Raw genomic sequence first — 20322 nt, forward strand, 5'->3', positions numbered from 1 at the left:
CCATTACACTGAGATTACATTTGAACAAATTGGCAAACGCGTTAAGAATGGCAGTCATTTTTTGTTGTATTGTTTGTGCTTATTTTTGTATCAGTAATTAGACTTTTGTTTTTGTACACTCGAGCCGGTTGCAGTTGAAGGGCGTGTTAATATGAAGAGAAGGTCATAATCAAAATAATAGTGAAACGCATATCACAACGAAAGACATTATGAATTGAATTCAGTGAAAAAGAGCAACATGAAGGGTCAGGCTAGACACCATGTCAAGGATGCAAAATGTGGACAAACAAACAAAAAAAGGAAAAAGAAAGAAAGAAAGAAAAATAAATCACAAACAGGTACATTCTTTTTTGTCAATTATAATCTCCGCACCCTGTGACGAGACGACGACGAGTTATTGTCTTGCTGAATTTCACATTTTTTTTATTTATTTTTTTTTTTACAAAATTTTCACCATCAAAGCTGATTGAATTAATAGCAGCACGTTATTAATTTCCGTCAAATTGATTCATCCCTCAAAAAACTGATGAAGGTCCTTTATTGTTTGCATTGTTCGTTTGTTTTGTTCTGTTTAGCATTGGCTTTCCTCGCCCGCCGCTGGACTGGCAATGGGTGGCGGACAAGATTCCTGGCTAGTGTCGAGACTGAACTCTTTTTCATCATTTCCTACAATTCAAATGGGAATTTAATAGTCAAGTCCAACCTCTACAGGAAAAAAGCCACGTCTTTTACCTTCAAACGAATCGCTAGAGCTGGACTCGTTGATGCTAGAAGTGGAAGTGGATCTAAGCAGCTTTTCCAGCATCGAAGCCCTCACCTAGAAAACAGAGACGTGAGTATTGAGTAATGATCTGGTTGCAGTTGTAAATAGAAGACGGACGTACCTCGGCGTTGCTTAGATCGACAAGTTCCGCCCCGTTGCTGTGGACGGGCATCCAATTAGTGGAGAATCCGGTGTGGAGGTCAGCACTTCCGTCTCTGTCCTCATCGCCACTGCTGTCCGCCTCCCTGGAACTGTCGTCGTCAGCGAGAAGATGACGCAACTGGAGCAACGAACTAGTGCCGGTTGTCGGCTCTTTGTCCAGCCCATTGGGATGCGGCAATTCGGGCGTGACGGCGTCGGCCGTCTCACGGATGGCGCAGTAACGCTGCTGTTCTGCAATAAAATCCAGCACCGTTTGCAGAGCCACTTGCCGATCGGGTGGCGGAAAAGGTCCGCCAGACTCGGCTGCGGCCGCCTCAGTTCCCGGCGGGCAATGGTCGTACTTTTCCGAATTGGCCAGACTCCGATTGGATTCGAATTTGACTAGTCTGTAATAGTCGCGGGTGAATTCAGTGTCCAGACTTTCTTCTTCCGCTTCTTCGTCTGCATCGCTTTCGGTCGCTTCTTGCGTTGCCATTTCACACGTTGGACTGTAAATTTCCGGAACAAAAAATTCTTCTTCTTCTTCTTCCTCTTCTTCCTCCTCCTCCTCATCATCGCCATCTGACTCGTAACTATTTTCGCTGATGGCGGGCAAAGCCGTGGCTCCTGCCGTCTCTTCCGACTCGGAAGGAGATGGTTCGTGCTCTCTATCGTCCAGAATCCAGTCCTCCATTTCATGCTCGCTATAGTTGGGCGGTACGCGCTCTTCATTTTGCGACGGTGGCTCAGGAGCGATGGAACGGTTGCTGCTGACTTCTTCTCCACCTGACGGATCGCTGGATAGTTGAACTTGGGCCCGAGTCCTGCGCAACGGATGCTGAGAGTCGTGTTCCGACTGGTGCGATTTGTTCCTCAAGTCCAACGTTTTCCAACTTTCTTCACCGGTAGCGACATCCTCCTCTTGATCGGCTTTGTACAATTCATCGTCCGACTTCCATTTCGGTACATCTGATGGAATGAATTGAAAATGTTAGTTGAAAAGAAAACACTTCTTTTCGAATTTTCGAAATTCGTTATTTACTGTGATCTTCTTGGTTCCGTGCAGGTGAAAAGATTCCGTCTCTGTCACTTTCTACATCTTCAGAATCGCTAGCCACCGAACTGGGTGACCAGTCTTCGCACAGCGTTCCCAGCTGCACACCTGGCCATTCTGTTCGTTCAATTTTGAAGTTGTACAACGTCCCGTGTGTTAGTTGCTTCCGTGACAATGAAACGAAAAGAACAAACAAAACAGAAAAAAACAATTGAAAACATACCTCGCTTAAAAGATGAAGCGCCGTAGTCTGAAAATTGACCGCTAGATGGCGCAGGCGATGATTCTGGACATTTGCCACCAACGATGCCGTCGTCGTTGGTCTCGTCGGATGCTTCCTCTTTGAGCTCTTCTAATCCAACAGCGCCGGAATGCGTCTCCTGGAGGGAAATGGAGCGATTGGGTTGAGACGGACGCGAGTCCGAGGACGACAGGGACGAAGAATTGGCTGACGAACTGGAAGACGAATTGAGCAAGGTCTTGCGCTTGGCCATGGGCAGTGAACGGGTCGTCGAGCTGGGCGTCGATCCGCTGGCGCTGCGACGCAGCGTGGCCGGGGACGAGCAGCCGGACGCAATGAAAGAAGACGAGCTGGAAGACGAGGAATCCACCTGGACGTCACTGGACATGGTGGAATACCCCTCGTCCTTGCTGGCCGGACTGTCGCTGCTGCTGTCTCCCTGAGAGACGGCCGCATTGCGGATGGATCGCACCAATCCGGGAGCGATAGGAAGCGGAGGCCGAGGCGATTTGTCCGCCTTTTCCAGGCTGCTGCTGCTGCTGGACGGAAGCGGATTGGCCACTCGTTTCTCCAGGACTTGCACCAAAGCGCGCACAGAGGGCGTGGACGGATCGTTGACGGACGCCATGGCCGTTTCTTTATTGCTGACTGAGGCACTAGGACAAAAGGACAGAGTGCTGGGCCTGGCCGGAAGGGACACTTCGGCCTGCTGCTGGGCGGGCAGGACGAGACTGCGGCGGACCTCGCCGTTGTATCTCGGCTGCATGCGGATGCTCTTGTAACTGTTGAGCTGGGCACTGAAAAGGCGATGCTTGAGAACGGCCAGTAACTTCTCGGCGCGTTCCACCGGATTGTTTTGCTCCGACGGCTGTTGGACGGCCAGGGCCGCTTGCGATGCCGTGGAAGAGGACGAGCTACTCGACGAGGACAAGGTCCAATTGGAATCTTTGGAAACGAGCGGCCGGACAGTGGAGCCCGTTTCAAAGATGGACGAGCTGCTGTTCATTCGAATTTCGCTGTCGCTGACCGTGGAACAAAGCGAGTCGCGTTGGTTACTATTGGACGTAACCGGCGGGAGGTCGTACGAGTTGGACTTGACCATCCCATCCGTCGTCATCGCCGGTCCCATCGGTTTCTTATTATTTTCCAACATTGAATCACGAAGGCTCTGCGTGAGCAACAAATTCAGGGCCACGTTGCGCTGTTCCAGGTCGGAGACTTGCGATCGAAGACGACGACATTCTCCTTGTAAATTCTGTAAATGTTTTTTGATATTTATTTTTATTATTTTTATTATTTTAAAAAGAAAATATTTGGTTTGTTTTTGTAATAGACTCTTATTTTGTCCGCTAGATGGCGTGAGGAGGCCCCCACACCAAACACACACACACCTTTTGTGAGATGAGAGCCTGAACGACGTGATTGGCAATCTCGTCGAGGCACTTGTCGAACACGATGCGCTGCTGTTCGTGACTTGCTGCCATGGACGACTTATCGGCTTCCAGCTGCTGGATGACTTGACGACCGTCAACTTCGGCCCCTTCGCAACGGGCCAGCCGCTCCTTCAGCTGAGCCACTTCCGCTTCGGCTGCAGCCAATCGCGTTTGCGCTTCGCTCAACCTCTCCTTCAAAACAAAGGATTTTGAAAAAAATAAACAAATAAATAAATAAATAAAATATTTTCTTTTGAAAAACCAAAAGAGACGATAACAATCAAGAAACGAAAACAAAAGAACAACAAGTTCGTGTTTGAATGCAATTCAACATTTGTCCTCATCTTTCTTTTTCCTTTTTGTTTTTTATTATTTTAGGGGGTCCTCATTATAATTTTGAAAGAGAAAAAACAAAACAAAAAACAAAAACCGTCTTCATTTTGTTTGTAATGGCTGGACACAATGATGGGCTCGTTACTGTTGAGCACAGAAGAGCCGAAAACATGGTCATCATCACGCACAAATTGAGACTCCGCCCTTTCATCTTCAACTTCTCTTAAAAAACAAACAACAGAGGACCTTTTTTTTTTTCTTTTCATATTTTTTTAAAAAATTATTTATTTAACGAGGAAACGTGACGGTTCGTTTAATTTCCAAAATAAAAAGGCGGAAATGGTAATTACAGGCGATTCAATTGTTCGTTACGATTCGGTTCAACCATCAAACTCTGTTCATTCGACGTTTCGAAATGCATTTTTACCTCGTACGATTGGATGAGGGCCGTTTGTTGGTGACGTAATGGCAACAGCGTGTGCACCGTCTCTTCCAGTCTATTCAACATTTCAAAGAGAAACGCAGATGGTCAAGTTGTTAATTGCCACGAAACAAGACGATCAAGTTCGATGTTCGGTCGTTCTACTAAACTATTTCTCTTTTTTTAAATTTTTATTTCTTTAAATCGCTCACCGTTTGACTTCGTAATGCAAGTTGAGCAGCTGCATTTGATTGTTGGTGGCAGTCGTAGTTGTAGAACCGGTCGCATCAGCGTCAGCTGGCGTCTCTTCCTCCACCTGATAGTTTGAAACAAAAAGGAGAGAGCGCCTTGTTCAATCGATATGCGACTATAAACAAAAGATGACACACACACACACACACACACACAAAATGGTAAGAAGGGCAAAAAAAAAAACTGCGCATATGACGAGCACGACGAGTCCACATTTCTTGTTTACGACCTGCTGGCAAAGACGGAACGAGAGTTCCCCCCCTCCCTTTCTCTCTTCCATTTCCTGAGATAAACGCAAAGGAGAAGAAGAAGGAGGGCGTCGGCGGTAATAACGCACATAGAGAGCCACTCAAGCCAACGAGTTCTCTCCCTCTTGCAACAAAAAGTTGCTGAAGAAGGACGGGCCGGCCGCCCATCAAGTGCGTTATACGACAGACACTGAAACGATACGATAGAGGGGGAGTAGAAGAATGTTCATTTTTTTTGGGGGGGAAGGGGTTTCGTTTCCCTATGAAAAAAAAAATGGGATATGCCATCGTGCAGAATCAAAAGAAAAAGTCGTTGGAAATAATTCGGGACGCGTCCATGTCGATAGTCCCGCGTGATTGGATTGAAATCTGGGGCTGAAGGGGGTGGGGGGACAAACGTTACGAGCAAGAGAGAGAGAGAGAACGAGAAAAAAAGGGGGGGGAATGTAGACGACTTATGAGGTTCGTTCGTTTTTATCAACGCCACGAAATCGTGTTCGTGACTTCTCTTTCCCATCCCATCTCCCCCAATTTTTTTGTTGTTAAACTGCGCGTGGAAGGAGAAAAACTGCGGCGACATCTTGATTCGATTGTTCAAGCCAAACAAAAAAATTATAAACTATTTTTTTTCTTTCTTTCTTTTTAAAAAAAAAAAGAATCAAAGTGAATTTACAAACGCACATACACACAAATAATAATCTACACGTTTGACTTTTTCTTGCATTGTGAAACTCTTCTTTGTGTTGCTGATGGAAGAATGTTATTATTTCTTTTAAAAAACAAATTCTTTTCTTTCTTTCTTTTTTTTTGTTGATCCGCGATGAAATGATAGCATTTCTAGAATTTTAAGGGGGAAATGTAAGAAAACGAATTTTTTTCCGACAAGAAAAAATAAAACAAAACAAAGGCGTTTTTTACAAAGTTCCATTGCGGCCCGGCGGAAGACCAGAAACAAAGAAATAATCCATCAAATGTTTATTACGATCATTTTAATTTTTCAAGGGCGGTAGATTTATTTCACATCGACGGCGTGACACACACACACACACACACCCAAAGTCAAGTGGAAAAAAGCAAAGAAAAGAAGAGGTGTCTATTTCACGTCAAGGGTGGAGGAAATCGTGTGAAAAGTGGCGGGAACGTTTGAAAAATCGTGAAACCACGTCCAAACGAACTCACGCCCCTCAAACCCATTGCCCAAAGAGTTTTTTTCTTCAAGAGAAGAGGAAAACGATGGGTAAATGGGCGTCATTTAATTTCGAAAAATGTCGCATTCTTTCGCAGCTTAAGGATTTTTATTTTTTCAATTGTTTTTGCATACGCACAAAAGAAGAATTTAAAAAAAAAAAAGGTCATTGCCTTTATTGTCTAAACACATGGGGGAAAACAAAAAACAAAAAAATGTTGTCCATGACCTTTTGATTTTGTTCAACATCCTGGGAGGAGAAAATTTGTCGGCGGAACAACCAAACGACAATTTAGAAAAAAAAACTAAAAAAATCGAGAAAAACCAGAAAGGAAAACAATTGAATGTTAACGTTGACGACGACGCAAAGAGAAATTCAATTGAGGTCGATTCCCACATTTTCTCCGGCAAACAGCCAATCGGAAAACGGCAATCGACATTGAATTTTTTTGGTGAGTTTCTTGTCCCAATTTTTTTTTTCTAATCCTTGCCCAACTGGAAATGAAATTTCTCGAGAGACGAAAATTCTTTAGCGATGGTCAAAGCATTTTCGTTCGGGCCTGTCTCTTATTTATTTATCTATCAAATGCATAAACACGACGGGTGTCTGTAAAGCGTTTGGGCAAAAGAGGAAGGCAACAGAGAGGGGGAAATTTAAAAGAAGAAGAAGAAGAAGAAAAAAGGAAAATTCAAGTGTCATCTTCTTTCATTTCTTGTTCCTTCCCACGAAAAACAACACACACACACACAGAAAATCTTTTTTAAAAGAAAGGAAAATATGACGAGAAAAGGTCAACGGCGCGGGGTCAATGGCGGCCATTACCAGTCCACCCGGGACCCCTGTCTCTATCTCTATATATAAATAAATAAATAAATAAATATAGAGAGAGAGACACAGACAGGCCAACGCCACGCACAGTTGAAAGAGATAAAGAGCAAACGAGCCGAGAGTTCCCTCTTCCCATTTCCTTCAACTCCATTGTTCTCCTTTTCTTTTATTTATCCTCGAAATGGAAAAAAAAAGAAAAGAAAAAAAAAAAAGAATCTTCACGCGTCACTTCCTTTTCACGAAAGATAAATTTTTTTTCATCTTCTTCTTTTAAACTTTGAAAAAAAAAAAAACTAATTTTCGTCTGCTAAAAAGTCAATCATCACCGCTAGATGTCTCTGACACAACCTATATCGATCGATGCGGGCCAGACGCAAAACGAATGGCAATTCACAAAATGTGATTCAAACAATTTATCGAAGCAAATTGCCTAAAATAATAATCAATTTCCAAACAAAACAAGGAAAAAAACAAAAACAAGATGGAGAAAAAAAGAGAAAATCAATTTTTCATGGGAACGAAAGTAGCCAGTCAAGCAAACGAGGAAAGAAAATGCTGACAAAGTAAAACTTACAAAACAAACTGCAAACTACTACGACTCTTTACATTTTCGTTATAGTAGACGGCTGGCCAATAACAAATCACGTCCTAATATAATTCCACACGCGCGCGCGTGTGTGTGTCTGTGACCAGGATAAGAGAAGAGGGGGGAGAGAGAGAGAGAGAGCGTGTCTGTTGGATTTAGATATTAAAACTGGATAATAGTTTTCGGCATCGACTTAGAAAGCGACGAATGGGCGAGGGTGTGGGGGGACGGGAGAGAAACGCAATTTTAGAAATTATACCGAAAAATGAAGTTACGTTGAAATTGTTACCGTCTCATCATCCCCAACCCAACCCAACCCAAAAAATCCAAACTTTTGCCAAGATTTTTTCTTTGATGCTTCACCCCACCCACCTACCCCCTAAAACGATGTGGGGTAAAAAAGAAAAAAAGAAAAATGACACAATAGACTTCCGTTTTAGCGCGCCATGTTGACTGTATTTTTCCAGATGGGGGCCAGCATCCGCGCACACGGCGTGGGAACGCACACACAATCCAGTAGGGGTAGGGCAGGATCGATTTTGTGTTTCCCTCCTCTCCCCCCACTGTGTTTGCGGTCGTCTTTTTTTTATAAATATTTTGCTGCAGAGAATATTTGATTTTATTTTGGCACGCGTTCGAATCCGCTTCTCTTTTATTTTATTTTTTTTCCAGCTCAAAACGAGCTGGCCGGGAATGCCCAATTTGTATGTTCCGTGTGTGTGTGTGTGTTTTCACGAGCTCTCTGGGTCACATTTGATATTTATAGAAATCGATCAACTCCTTCCCCCCTTTTTTTTTTTTCTTTTTTAATGGAAACATCCCAATTTGTTAAAAGGCCACGAAAGCTAACCGGATAAATATAGCGCCTAGGGGCGAATTCTTTCCCCAAAGGTGTTTTGTTTTGTTTTTTTTTGAAAGAATCCAATCACGAAACCCTCCCTTTCAGACGATCGTGCCAAACTGTGAGCAAAACATTTGTAGTAATAGTAGTAGCAGCAAAAAAAAAACAAAATTCCAATTGATTACACACACAGACACACACGCAAGACAAATGGTAATCACGCGAATATCGCCGACGACCTCGTGAATATTCCTTGGCCATCGTGAAAAGAAGAAGAAGGTCACGACACAGCTGCCGGGTATATCTTTTCGTTTGATTCTTTTTTCACTAACAGACAAGAGAAGCAAGAATTTTTTGTTTTTGTTTTGTTAAAAAAAAAAAATGTCTAACGCATGACGTCATTTTTTATTTTTTCGGTCGCCCTATATATTCCGCGTAGACGGCGGGGCAAGAGTGCGCGCGCTATAATTATTACTCCACGCTTGTTTTTCTCCAGTTAAGGAGACGTTGCGTGTTGCGTGCAGTTTACGTGCGTGTTTTCCTCTTCTTTTTTTTTCTTTCCCCTTCAAATTTCTCATTTTTATTTATTTATTTTTGTTTTTTCTTCTTGTAAAGAAAAAGAAAGAAAATTAAAAGACCACCAACGAGGAGGGGGAGTCATTTTTCCCAAAGTAGCGTGAAATTCGATAATCCCGAAATGATATCGGACATTCAACCCTTTTCTTTATTAAAGATATGCTTTCCCTCTCCTGTCTCTCTCTCCTTCTCTCTCACACACACATTTTCCCTCTCCCTTTCTTTGCTTCTTTCAAAAATAAAAACATAAAAAAAAAAGAAGAAGAAATAAATTCCGATCGGAAGAAGAAAAAGAAGAAGAAAAAATGTGCTGCCGACAATCCAGCAGGGGGTTAACGTCTCTCTCTACCCCCCTCCTACTGTGTGTCTATTGATATTTTTTTTCTGAAAAAGGGAAAAGAAATGCCCCGTGTGTCTCTACTTTGATGATCGTCTAACATGTCCGACATTTTTCTTTGAACAGAAAAAGCGACGACATTTTACCCCGCGACTGGAACAACTTTATTGACATGACCCCCGTGAGGATTTTCTTTTCTTTCAGAGGAAGGGGGGGGGGTGTGTGTATGTGGGAAAGCTTCTGGGAATGTACCCCATCTCTTTTTCTTTTTACCTGAGCAATTTTCTTATTTAAAATTTAAAAAAAAAATGACTTGGAAAAGAAAAATCTGACGAAAAAGGAGCCGACTGGGCAAAGGCCAAAATGAAAAGAAAAAAGGAAGAAAAAGTTGAGCAGGAGCAGACACACAATAAGCAGCCCCTCCCACATCATCTTATTTCGTTCGTCTTCTTCTTCTTCTTCTCCTTTTGGTCTTGTTTCGAAAAAAAAAAACAAAAAGAAATAAATAAAAACTGATCATAATTGCAGCGGTTGTTGTGGTTTACAAGAGCGGAGGGGGCACACCTCAACATTTATTGGTCGGCCCTATATTTATGGATGCGAACGTGAGCAGTCTGGGTCGTTGGTGAGAAAATCAGTTTCGGGGTCGGGGTTGGGCCTTTCACGTGACCTCTATGATGTCATTCATTCAAGCTGAGCATCATCGCATTCGAACCTCTTTACCCACATGTGTCCAGACTCGAAATGAAAATGCAAATTTACCTGGGCAACGGCAGTTGGTTTGCTGGCCGACGACGACGACGACGACGACAAAGGACAAGATTTGGCGCTGTTGCCAGATAATTTCACCATGCCAACTGGTGGTGATGTTGGTGCCGTAGTCTTTTTAGGAGGATGGCTTCCGGCTACGGAGGATGAGGAGGAGGAGGAGGCAGCAGCGGCAATGGCAGACGAGGCGACATTCAAATGATTGGCGACACACGGACCACTAGAACCAGACAGTTTGGCCCTCCAGCGAATCAGATTGGGACTGACCGGAACCGACGAACTACTAGCGCCACTTTTGCACGCGGCGGCCGGAATCGACAACGTTTTGGCACTCGACTGAGGCGACGGGCTCGTCTCGCGCGATTTATTGACGAAGCCCGGCCGCGGGATCAGATTGCGGCAAACGTCCGGAGCGGTGGACCCTTTGGCGCGCGACCCCATTCCGGACGGGATCCTCGAGTCGGGCAGCGGCGGAGTGGATTCCCTCGTCGAATTGAATTTCGGGCTGGCCGATCGATCGCGGAACGAGATGCTGCCGGCGCAATCTTTCGACTTGGCCTGCCCCTTGGGCGGCATCTCTTCCGTCGCTTCCGGCGTTTTCTTGGACGAAGGCGAAGACGACGACGAGGACGAGGACGACGAGGTTGGCGGCCGGAATATCTTGGTGCCCATCACCAACTTGTGCTTCTCGTTGGCCACCAGCGGCGACGGAGGCGACGTGGCCGGACTGGCTGCCAGTGCGGCCAGCGCGGCCGCATCGCCGCTTTTGACGAATTCGATGCGCCCCTTCTCGACGATGATGTTGGGCGGAGGCGCGTGGTGCCGCCCGACGACGCCTTGGCGCATCTTCAACGGAATCGACGACGACTTGACGAGCTGCGACGGAGAACTGGGCGCCGAAAGGGAGCCCGTCAAGAGTTGGTGCTGCTGGGCCGGCGCGGTCGGGCTAGTGCTGTTGACCTGCAGGCGGTTCATCATGGCTGATCCGCCCGTCAGGCTGTGGCTCGTCGCCTTGCTGCAACCGCCGGAAGCCGAGTCGGGACGCGTCAACACTTCCGGCACGTGTTGGGGTAGCGATCGAGCCATGCGCGAAATCCTTCCTGCCGACGAAGTCGATCCGGTCGTGGCTGCCGATCGCTGATATCCAGCCGCAATGTCTTGATTCGCCCTGTTTTCCAATTGAATTTCAATGTGGAGACAAAGAAAAAAAACATCATTAAAATATTATGCAAATGTGGGCCACACCGTCTGAGAAGCACAAGCGCACATGGACAACAAGAGGAAGACACATAGTACTAGACCATAAGACCAATGTTATTGATTTGACAGGCAACATCGTGAGGACGACCTCGACTTCTCGGCGTGAGTCACGAGCTCATTAAAAACGGTTATTCGATCACTAGAACAAGAAAGGACTCGAAAAGGTGGCAACAGTCAACAAACAAACAAAAAGATGTTCCAGCCGTTCCAAAACGAGTCTCAATCACCTGTTTTTCTCTTCCCCGTTTTTTGTTTGTTTCTTTTGATTTATTTTTCTTGTTCAAACACACACACACACACAAAACGAACAGCTGCCAAACGTTTGCCCTATAGCGGCCCACAACAAAAAAAATGTGTGGAGATCCCGACCCAAATTGGGCGAAGAGAAACAGCAGCGGGAGCCCCGTTTCCCGAGATCGATAGATAAAGATAAGAAACGAGCAAACGCTTATGTATCGATAGTGGCATAAGCAGCAGCAGCTGACTCTCTTTCTCCACCACCCCCCCCCCTCCTCTCTCCTGGCCCCCGCTCATTACCCACTGCCTTATACGGTCACGACGTCCCGGTCTTTCACGTTCCCCGTATTTCTCTCCCGAACGAGCAGCTCTTTTTTCTTTTTTCTTTTTCTTACTTCTCCACCGTAATAGAAAGAAACAAAACAAATAAATCGATAATAAATCACCGTTTCATTTTCGGCCCGTCCTCATTCAAAATGATGATCATATTCGAGCACTTGGGCAGAGAGAGAGAGAGAGAGAGAGAGAGATGGCAATTAAATTTGATGAAAAGCGTCTGGCTGGCGAGTTCACGCACACAACGACCGACTAAAATCAACAAATCATCACGCGGGCCTCGTTCAAAACTTCAATGTGTTTGTGTGTCTGTGTGTGTGTGTATCGATGACGTAAACACATCAGATTGCGTCAATAAACAAAGAGGAAAATCAACATTTTTCCCGCACTTTTTCTTTCTTTCTTTTTTTTTACAAGGAAATTTATTTCCTCGACGCGTGACATAATAAATAATCGCATCATCAAAAGGAAGGAAGAGTCTATCAAACAGGGAGCTTACACACTTCAAAATAAAAATATAAAAAATAAAAAATAAAAAAGGTTTAACACACACGCGCGTAACAAGCGATCGCTAATGACTTGTGTCGAGTCATGTGACCATATGGGGATCAATCAAAAAAATTCATTCCAGTCACCCACTTAATTATTAATTTTTTTTTTTCGCACTCCATTCTTTTAAAAATATTCATTTCCCTTGAATTGCACCTCTTAATGATAGTAATTAACAAAGAAAGGAAGGAGCAAAAAAAAAAATGTCAACAATCCTAATGACATTTACATTAAAATCGCTGTCCATTTCCAATGAACTGCGAGTCGTTAATGGAATTCTCTAAATGATGTCCTACTTTGGGAATTTCTTTGAAAAAAAAAAAAAAAAGCAAAAAGAAGTCAGAGCAGTGAAAGATATGATGACTTTGCGGGTATGACTCATTGAGAGAACCAAAAAAGAAAAGAAAACGACAACCTTGGCCCAGGTGTCCGAGACTTGTTGGCGTGTTCTATCTTATAAATATTTCTCTCTTTTCACGTTTTCTCTCTCTCTCTCTGTGTGATATGATGGGGCCACACCAGACACACACACACACACACACCAAACGGCTTTCTAAAAAAGGAATAGACACTCACGCAAGCAAAAAGAGACACGTTGCCGCCAAATAACCACCCCCAAGGTCGTATAGACAGGTGGGCTTCTATTTTCCCGTTGAATAAAGAAAACACCAATCTTTTATTTCGCTTTAAAAGATTCTGTCCCTGGACTTGACGTCCCCAAAGCAAAAAAAAAAAAACTAGAAATGTCTGCGTGTGTGTAATATAATCTCAAAGGCAAATAATCGTAATCATAAAAAAGAGAGCGACTTCCTTGTTGATTCAGAAAAAAAAAAGAAAATGGTGTGACTCACTCAACTCACGCGCGCTCACTCCAAAATTCTTTTTTTTTTTCTTTTTAAAGGTAAGAAAAAGGGAGAGACCAGGTGCAGCAGTCAAAAAAGCCTCAGGTTCTATTTTTTTTTTGCGACGGACGACGGTGTGTGTGTGTGTGTGACCTCCAGTGTTAACTCTTTGAGCTGCGCAGTGGCTCAAGAGAGAGGGGATGATTCATCGGGACCTTCTCTCAATGGCCTTTCCCATCCCCGACGTCTAAAAACACACACACACACACACACACAAATGGTGTTAGGGAGCAATTGGTTAGATCCAATTAAGGTGCGATCCTCCAAACACACACCACAAGTGGTTCACAGGTTATTGATCCTACCTCCCGACTTTGCAACACCGCACACCCACCCCATAATTGGTCAGGACACACACACACACACACACACAAAATCTAGAACTAAACGTCAGCAAAAAAAAAAACAACAAAAGATTAGCATAAATACAAATATAATTGCCAGGTATTTGCTCTTTTGGGTGGTGGCTCACCTGTTTCGATCAAACCGCAAAAATGCCAATCCCGTTTTGTTTCATCGATTGCGTGTCTTGCATCATTTCCGTCCCCTCCATCTCTCTGTCTATGAAATAATCCATTTTCGCATTGCTATCTGCTGTGACGCAATCAAGACACCTGTTCTTTGTTATCAAAACAAACGACGCGCGTGTGGGTCTGGTCAAATTGTTTGTTTTTTCTCCACTCCCCCCAACCACCATAGAGCCATGATTTGTTTTGCGGTCGAACGCATATTTGCGGTTTTCAATCCAAAAATGTAAACAACAAAGTTTGCGCGTCGAGTACATCGGGACAAGCGCGTGTTCAATACAGCCCAGGTAATTACTAGGAGCTCTTCCTCCCCCCTTTTTTTCACAGGGAATTATTTAAATTTTGATTTCCTCCGTGTGTGTGTGTGTGTGCGGGTAAAGAAAGAGAGGGAATGAAGCGGTCAGAAACCTCCCAAGTGGATCTGATTAGGTGGTCAAACCATTTTTGGGGATAGACCTAATAATGAATCCCGCATCTAAAGAGATTGCCGGAGAAAGAAAAAGAAAAAAAAAATGTTGCACACGACAAACTGAATTATGAATGAATGACTCATACACACACACAGAGAGAGAGATACACACGCACAGAGAGAGAAAGAGAGAGAGAGAGAGGGTATGAGTAAGAGAACGCATAACCTTTTTGGCCAATTTAGGAAGTCAGTAGACACACAACGCACATAAAAGGTGCAGCCTCATTTCAATATCCTCTTCGACTTTTGTTGTTGTTACCAACAACAACTCGACAAATGAATTGTGGCGGTCGCAGTTTTTCTACACAGGCCTCCCTTTTTTTTTTCTTTCGTTTTCTTTTAGTGAATGAAAAATTCACGCTACCGTATATGGTCTCTCAGTCTACACACACACACACACACCGATAACCATCTTTTATTGTTCAAAGGGGAGATACGACACGTCATGAAAAAACACCCTCCCCCTGAAAGTAAAAGAAAAAAGAGTTTTCCCTGTCGATTGTTTTGTATTTTTTTGTTGTTAGTGTTTTGTTTTGTTTTTTTTTTTTTTACCTGGCCGATTGGTGGTGATTTTGGGTGCGGTGGGCGGCTTCGTTCTTGCTGGCCAACGTTTTAAACAGGTTGAGCACCATGTTGGTAGGCCCTTCTTTTTTAAAAAATATATATTCGTGTGTGTGTGTTGTTGTTGTTGAAAAGAAACAAAAGGAAAGTCGTTCACTTGTCAAGTCACGCACGCACACCTGCGCGACACAACGGTGGCGGCCACCAGTCTCTCTCCCACAGGGGTCGCCCCTAAAGCCAACAACAACAACCTAACAGAAAAATTCCACGCTATACACACACACACACACACATACACACACACCGACGATTTTTAACTTCTTTCTCTGTGTGTGTCGGGGTTTTTTTTTTTTTTATCTTTTTGAAATAAAACAAATCAACACTACACACTGGAAGGTTTCGGTTGTTTTCGGACCAGTTTCGAACGAGTGGCCATGTTGTTTTTTTTTGGTCCCCCTTTCCCCCACAGTTTACGCGGATGAGTTTGGTGCAATTGGCAGTGAACTTTTATTTATTTTGTTTTCTTTTACTGGGGGGGAAGTTTTTTTGGAATTGTTGGTGTTGGCAACTGTTTGAACGTGAACGAAAAGTGGGGGATGGAAGAATTGTGTGAGGAAACCGGATGAAACACGGTCCTCGTTCGACGAGAGCCCAAAGGCGACTGAACTGAAAAAGGGAAGGGATTTAAGTGTTTGGAGGGGGGAAGACACGAGCGCCTCTAGTGATCAGACGGAAGAAACATTAAGAATCCATTCAAAAACACGACTCTCACTCAACAACAACACAGAAAAAGAGTTTTAGACTTCCGGGCACGATGCCAAAATAAAAAAAAAAATAATAATAATAATTCGGAGAGAGAACATTTTTTCACGGTGATTGATAAATCGTGTAAACATCAATGAAAAAAATAATAATAATGTTTTCTTCTTTTTTAACGGGCCACTACTACTATATTAGTCAATGAAAAAGTATTATCATTAAAGACAAAATCTCGAGTCGTTTTGCCTCTGAAAATGGCGACCTGCAATAGAAGCGCATCATCATCGCCTTATGGTCACACAGCTGTGACTTGTGCTGCCCATCCATCACATAAAAATACGTTTCGTGTGCGTTCACGATGAATATACACGAGAAATACCATCCAATAGGCAAGGCGAAAAACACAACAAAAGTAGGGAATATGTCAACCTTGACTCGTCTCGGCCCGATATTTTCATTCGACTCACGTATAGAGAACGAGACCATCCATATATAGTATTCGTCAAATATGTATCGTACTTTTTATTTTTGCACGACTTTCATAATCAAGGGAACCCCATAGTTGGCTTTCTCACGCCTCTCTCTTGCCCCGGCCACAATGGACCGATTTTTTCTCTTGTTTACTTTGTCGGCCTTTCGACCTGAAATTAAAGTCGCATTAGCTCGTCGCAGCAGCTGACCCAGTTGAACAGATGTTTGTTTTTCTTTTCATTCTCCGTTTTCTTTGGGGGGTTTTTTGTGTGTAGTTGATAAAGAAAAATTCTTGGGACGTACGTCGTCGCCCCGTGATTTATAAGACGTGCATAATCATTTTCGATAGATTATGCATAGCTTTAAGATGGGCGTGCATAATCTCATTTCATCACGCGTCGTCTGCAAGCCTTTTTTTTTTTTTCCTTTTCCCAAATAACCACCCACTCCACCCATGCTTTTTTGTTTGTGTGTGTGTGTGTGTGTCTGTTTGGATTTTTCCTCAAGATGATGACAAGGGCCGAGTCTAATTGAGCCGTTGACGACCAAGAGGGCAGCTAATAATATATTAGAAATGAAGATACTCACAAAAGCAGCTGCTTCTCCGTTCCAGCTGATTGTTGATGAATAATTCTGTGAAGGTTTGTTTTCATTATTCATCATCTCTCCTTCAATTCCAGGATGTGATTGCTCAGCTGACTGATTATAAAACGTAGTATCAATGGCTGATAATGTTCCTTCGATGATGTGGAAATGAAACATGATATGCTCGAGGGGGTTGAGTTGTTCAATGATACAGCTGCCGGCAAACACAAGTATAAATCAATCTAGAAACAAAAAGGGCCACATTAATAATGCATGTTTCAATCAGTTTGGGTAGTGAATTTATGGACTTGTTATATTACAGGGGTTGTTGTTGTAAATCAATCGTGACTGATGAGATTCCAAGAATGCATCACACACACAAACGCCGGATCGAAATAAATGCGTTATCTCCCCCCGTCCCTCCCAAATATCGATTGGCCTGCTTTCAACCAGAATGGATTGGTGTTACAAGGTAACCCATAACGGGTCGTGTACACATATCTACCCACTATCGTAGCTACACAACAGGTTATTACTATTATTTACTCGGACGTGAAAACCTGATCCCGCGATTTGGGTTGCCATCGACGAGTAAATCCATTAGACAAGACCTGTTTTTATATAATCAGTCAACACCTACATCGACATAAAAGAAAGAAAACATGTAATATTCTCGAGAGAAACTCTTACCAGTTTTCCACATGGCGGGCGTAGTCGTTTTAAAAACTTTTTTTTTAAAGAACGTTCTTTTGCTGTTGACGTATAGATGGCGTGTTATTAGTTGTTAAATTGTACGATAGGTGTCACTACAGGAAAATGAAAACAAACGAATGGAATTTCAGTTCTGCAAATGATAACACGACCGATAATAGTTAAAATAAAATATTTAAAAAACTCGGATGTTTAAGAAAAAACGAAGAAATCCAAAATTGCGAATAGTGGTGGCGCTGGCGTCTACCAGTTTTCACTCTTCCATCTTTCTCTCACTCCCCAACCGACATGCAGCTGAAATCCTTCAAGAGACCCTTTTTTCTATAAATAAGACGACGAGCCATCCAGCGGATATGCTGGTTTGCCACGCACCCCTTTGCAGATCCTTTGCTTTTCACAAAAGCACACGCCAACAGGCGCCAGTATTATTGCGTCCGTAGCTGGAACAACTGGAACAACGCAGCAACAGCAGCTGCCAGCCTTTTAAAAAAAAACCATCCGCCAGCACTCACACACTCAACCAAAACAACAAAAAATATGGCTTCCATCGGCCGTTGAAGACAAGGACAACAAGTTGAGATAGTTTCTTCTGTGTATCTCAGAGAAAGAGAGGTGCAACGCCCATATTTCATTTGTGGCCGTGAACAAAACATGGCACAAAGGTTCAGTCTCGGCAACGATGACATGCCACCAGTGGTTCCCGGTCGAAGTCGTTCGCCGTCCTACGTCCGAAGTGTATCCGCTTCCCAAGTGCCGACCATGTCCTCGTCGTCGTCACAGAACAACAACAAACCGCCGCCCGTTCCAAGAAACTCGCTCATACGTAGTAAAAGTGCTCAACTCTACCAACAACAACAACAGGTACCATTAAGTGATGGACAAAAATTGGCTTTTGCAATTGATGTGTTTGTTATGCAAGGGTATTCAAGTAATGACGTCATTGCCGTCAGCTCCGTTCGTAAAGGTCAACCACCACGATCCGTCCGCTGGAGGCAACAACCACCAAAACAACAACAACAACAACAACAAAGAACACCGACAGAATTCTGTCCACGCAACGACTCCCGCAGACGTCGAACCGATTTTATTATCCAAGAGTTTCACCTTCGAATCACCAAATGGCGTCCGTCGCAAAATTCCCGTAACGCCCGTCCTCTCCACCGGACCCAAAAAATCCAATCAACATCACGACACTCTTCATTATCGGTATTTCCTAATAATCTAATTCAATTGTCGAATAGGAGTGAACTTTAATTTACATGCAACAAGACACGGAACTTTGGTATTTCCATCGGACATTGTTGTCCAGCCATCGGCAAAGGCCATTGACTCGTCCAGCCTTTTAACTTCCGTATTGAACTCGCCAAGTCAAAGTCCGTCGGAGGCGGTGATGAGTCCGGCCGCCAGCAGCCCACCGATAATCCAGTTCAGCCATCCAGCAGCGATTTTCAATCAGTTCGTCGTGTCGCTCGTCGATCACAGCGTTTTGAAGTTGTGCCAAGATGGTGACGCTGGCGCCTTGTCCCGATACCTCAGCCTCCACCACGACAAAGTTTCAGCCAGAAATTTAAATGCCACAGATCAAACGGGAAAAGTAAATCATTAAATTCGTGGTTTCACATATTAGTTAAACACCAGTGTTTTATTCTTTGCTGTTCATCAGTCAGGTTTGTTGCATGCGGCAATGACAGGAAATGTGGCCATCGCCCGTCTTTTAATCAAATTACCTGGCCTTGAAGTCAATTTGGCTGATAACGAGGGTAACACTGCCCTTCACCTGGCCTCACAAGCAGGTATACTCACTAATGATGAAATGAATCACTGAAATCTAAAAGCGATTGCATAACAGGTCACGCAGATGTCGTTAGTCTACTGACATTGTGTCCAAATTTATCCATCGACATACGTAACAACGCCGGCCTTACTGTAACAAATTCTATACCTCGTTTGTTTTCCAAACGTTGTGATGTCAGACATGTAAATTGAATTCATTTTCATTTGTTTTATAAAGGCTTTAATGAAAGCTGCTTTGCAAGGCCGAGTTCGATGCACTCGGCTGCTTCTATTGGCCGGAGCTTCGCCCGTCCTAAGAGATTTCGGCCGGGGATTATGTTCGGTGGAATGGGCCCGTCTGACGGGCCGTACTAAATGCGCTGAAATTATCGACAAGTACATGGACAAGATGCAATTGAATCCCGGACTGGGATTGAAAACGTTTCATCACGGTGGAGTTGTAGCCTCTTCTGAGCCAAGCCTCCAGCAATTCTCTAAACGCTCATCGCTCGTCCTCCTCCCATCGGGCAAAACCAAAGACTCTTGGGTAATTCGTTTCAATTGAAAAGAGAATTTGCATTTGATTTTCAAACGAATGCACTTTCCACAGGTTAAAAATACGCTGAAAAAAGCCATTCGAATTGTAAGCGGTGGAGGATCGGATCAAAATGGAAACAGTAAAGGATCGACGTTTAGCATTGCGTCTCAATTGACGGGCAGTGGAGTCATGGGCGCCAGTGTTTTATTGCCCGGCGATCCGTCTCGAAGATCTTCCATGCCCGTCTTGCCTACAAATAACTCGGGCGGAGCTGCTGGTTTTGTTGCCGAACTGTTTGATCGACATCGTTCACAAGGTCGTTCGCAATCGCATCATCCGCCGACCTCTTTCAACGTGCCCAGGATTCAAGTCTCTTACTGGAACAATACGGTAGGAGGCAACATCCCTCCACCACCGTCCAGCACACCGAAAATTATACCGGGCGAAATGAGACCGCAAACGAGTAGCCGCAACCGGCAATGTTCAAAGAGTTCAACTCGATCCTGAAATGTTTTTAATGGGAAGGTAAATCTTGAAAATTGAAAAACAGATGATTGCGAGTAAAATGTGTTGAAAATATGTAATGTGATGGATGTCCATAAACCAAAACAAAACGACAAAGAACTATGGATGTG

The 20322-nt window shown here is 43.9% G+C and overlaps 2 protein-coding genes across 4 annotated transcripts; one reads left to right on the top strand and one right to left on the bottom strand.

Moving 5' to 3' along the window:
* Positions 1-48: 48 nt before the first annotated feature.
* LOC116918359 (serine-rich adhesin for platelets) lies at positions 49-17128 on the bottom strand. 2 transcript variants are annotated; one of them, XM_032924066.2, is made up of 11 exons: positions 16986-17128; positions 16669-16907; positions 10004-11177; positions 4599-4702; positions 4393-4462; positions 3591-3824; positions 2182-3454; positions 1947-2075; positions 885-1873; positions 733-817; positions 49-666 (listed from the first exon to the last, which is right to left on the bottom strand). In XM_032924066.2, the coding sequence occupies exons 2-11, from the start codon at positions 16731-16733 to the stop codon at positions 572-574; spliced, it is 4218 nt and encodes a 1405-aa protein (XP_032779957.2). In that variant the 5' UTR covers positions 16734-16907; positions 16986-17128; the 3' UTR covers positions 49-571. The 2 variants fall into 2 exon arrangements, with proteins under 2 accessions (XP_032779957.2, XP_032779948.2); XM_032924057.2 differs by lacking the exons at positions 16669-16907; positions 16986-17128 and adding an exon at positions 14842-15525.
* Positions 17129-17640: 512 nt separating this feature from the next.
* Positions 17641-20308, top strand: LOC116918977. Of its 2 annotated transcripts, none has more exons than XM_032924802.2 (7): positions 17641-18237; positions 18296-18582; positions 18646-18970; positions 19040-19169; positions 19226-19302; positions 19388-19696; positions 19760-20308. In XM_032924802.2, the coding sequence occupies exons 1-7, from the start codon at positions 18028-18030 to the stop codon at positions 20192-20194; spliced, it is 1773 nt and encodes a 590-aa protein (XP_032780693.2). In that variant the 5' UTR covers positions 17641-18027; the 3' UTR covers positions 20195-20308. The 2 variants fall into 2 exon arrangements, with proteins under 2 accessions (XP_032780693.2, XP_045031010.1); XM_045175075.1 differs by having other exon boundaries at positions 18098-18237; positions 18306-18582.
* The last annotated feature ends 14 nt before the right edge of the window (positions 20309-20322 follow it).

The sequence above is a fragment of the Daphnia magna genome, linkage group LG1 (genome assembly GCF_020631705.1).
Source record: "Daphnia magna isolate NIES linkage group LG1, ASM2063170v1.1, whole genome shotgun sequence".
NCBI classification, from domain to species: Eukaryota; Metazoa; Arthropoda; class Branchiopoda; order Diplostraca; family Daphniidae; genus Daphnia; species Daphnia magna.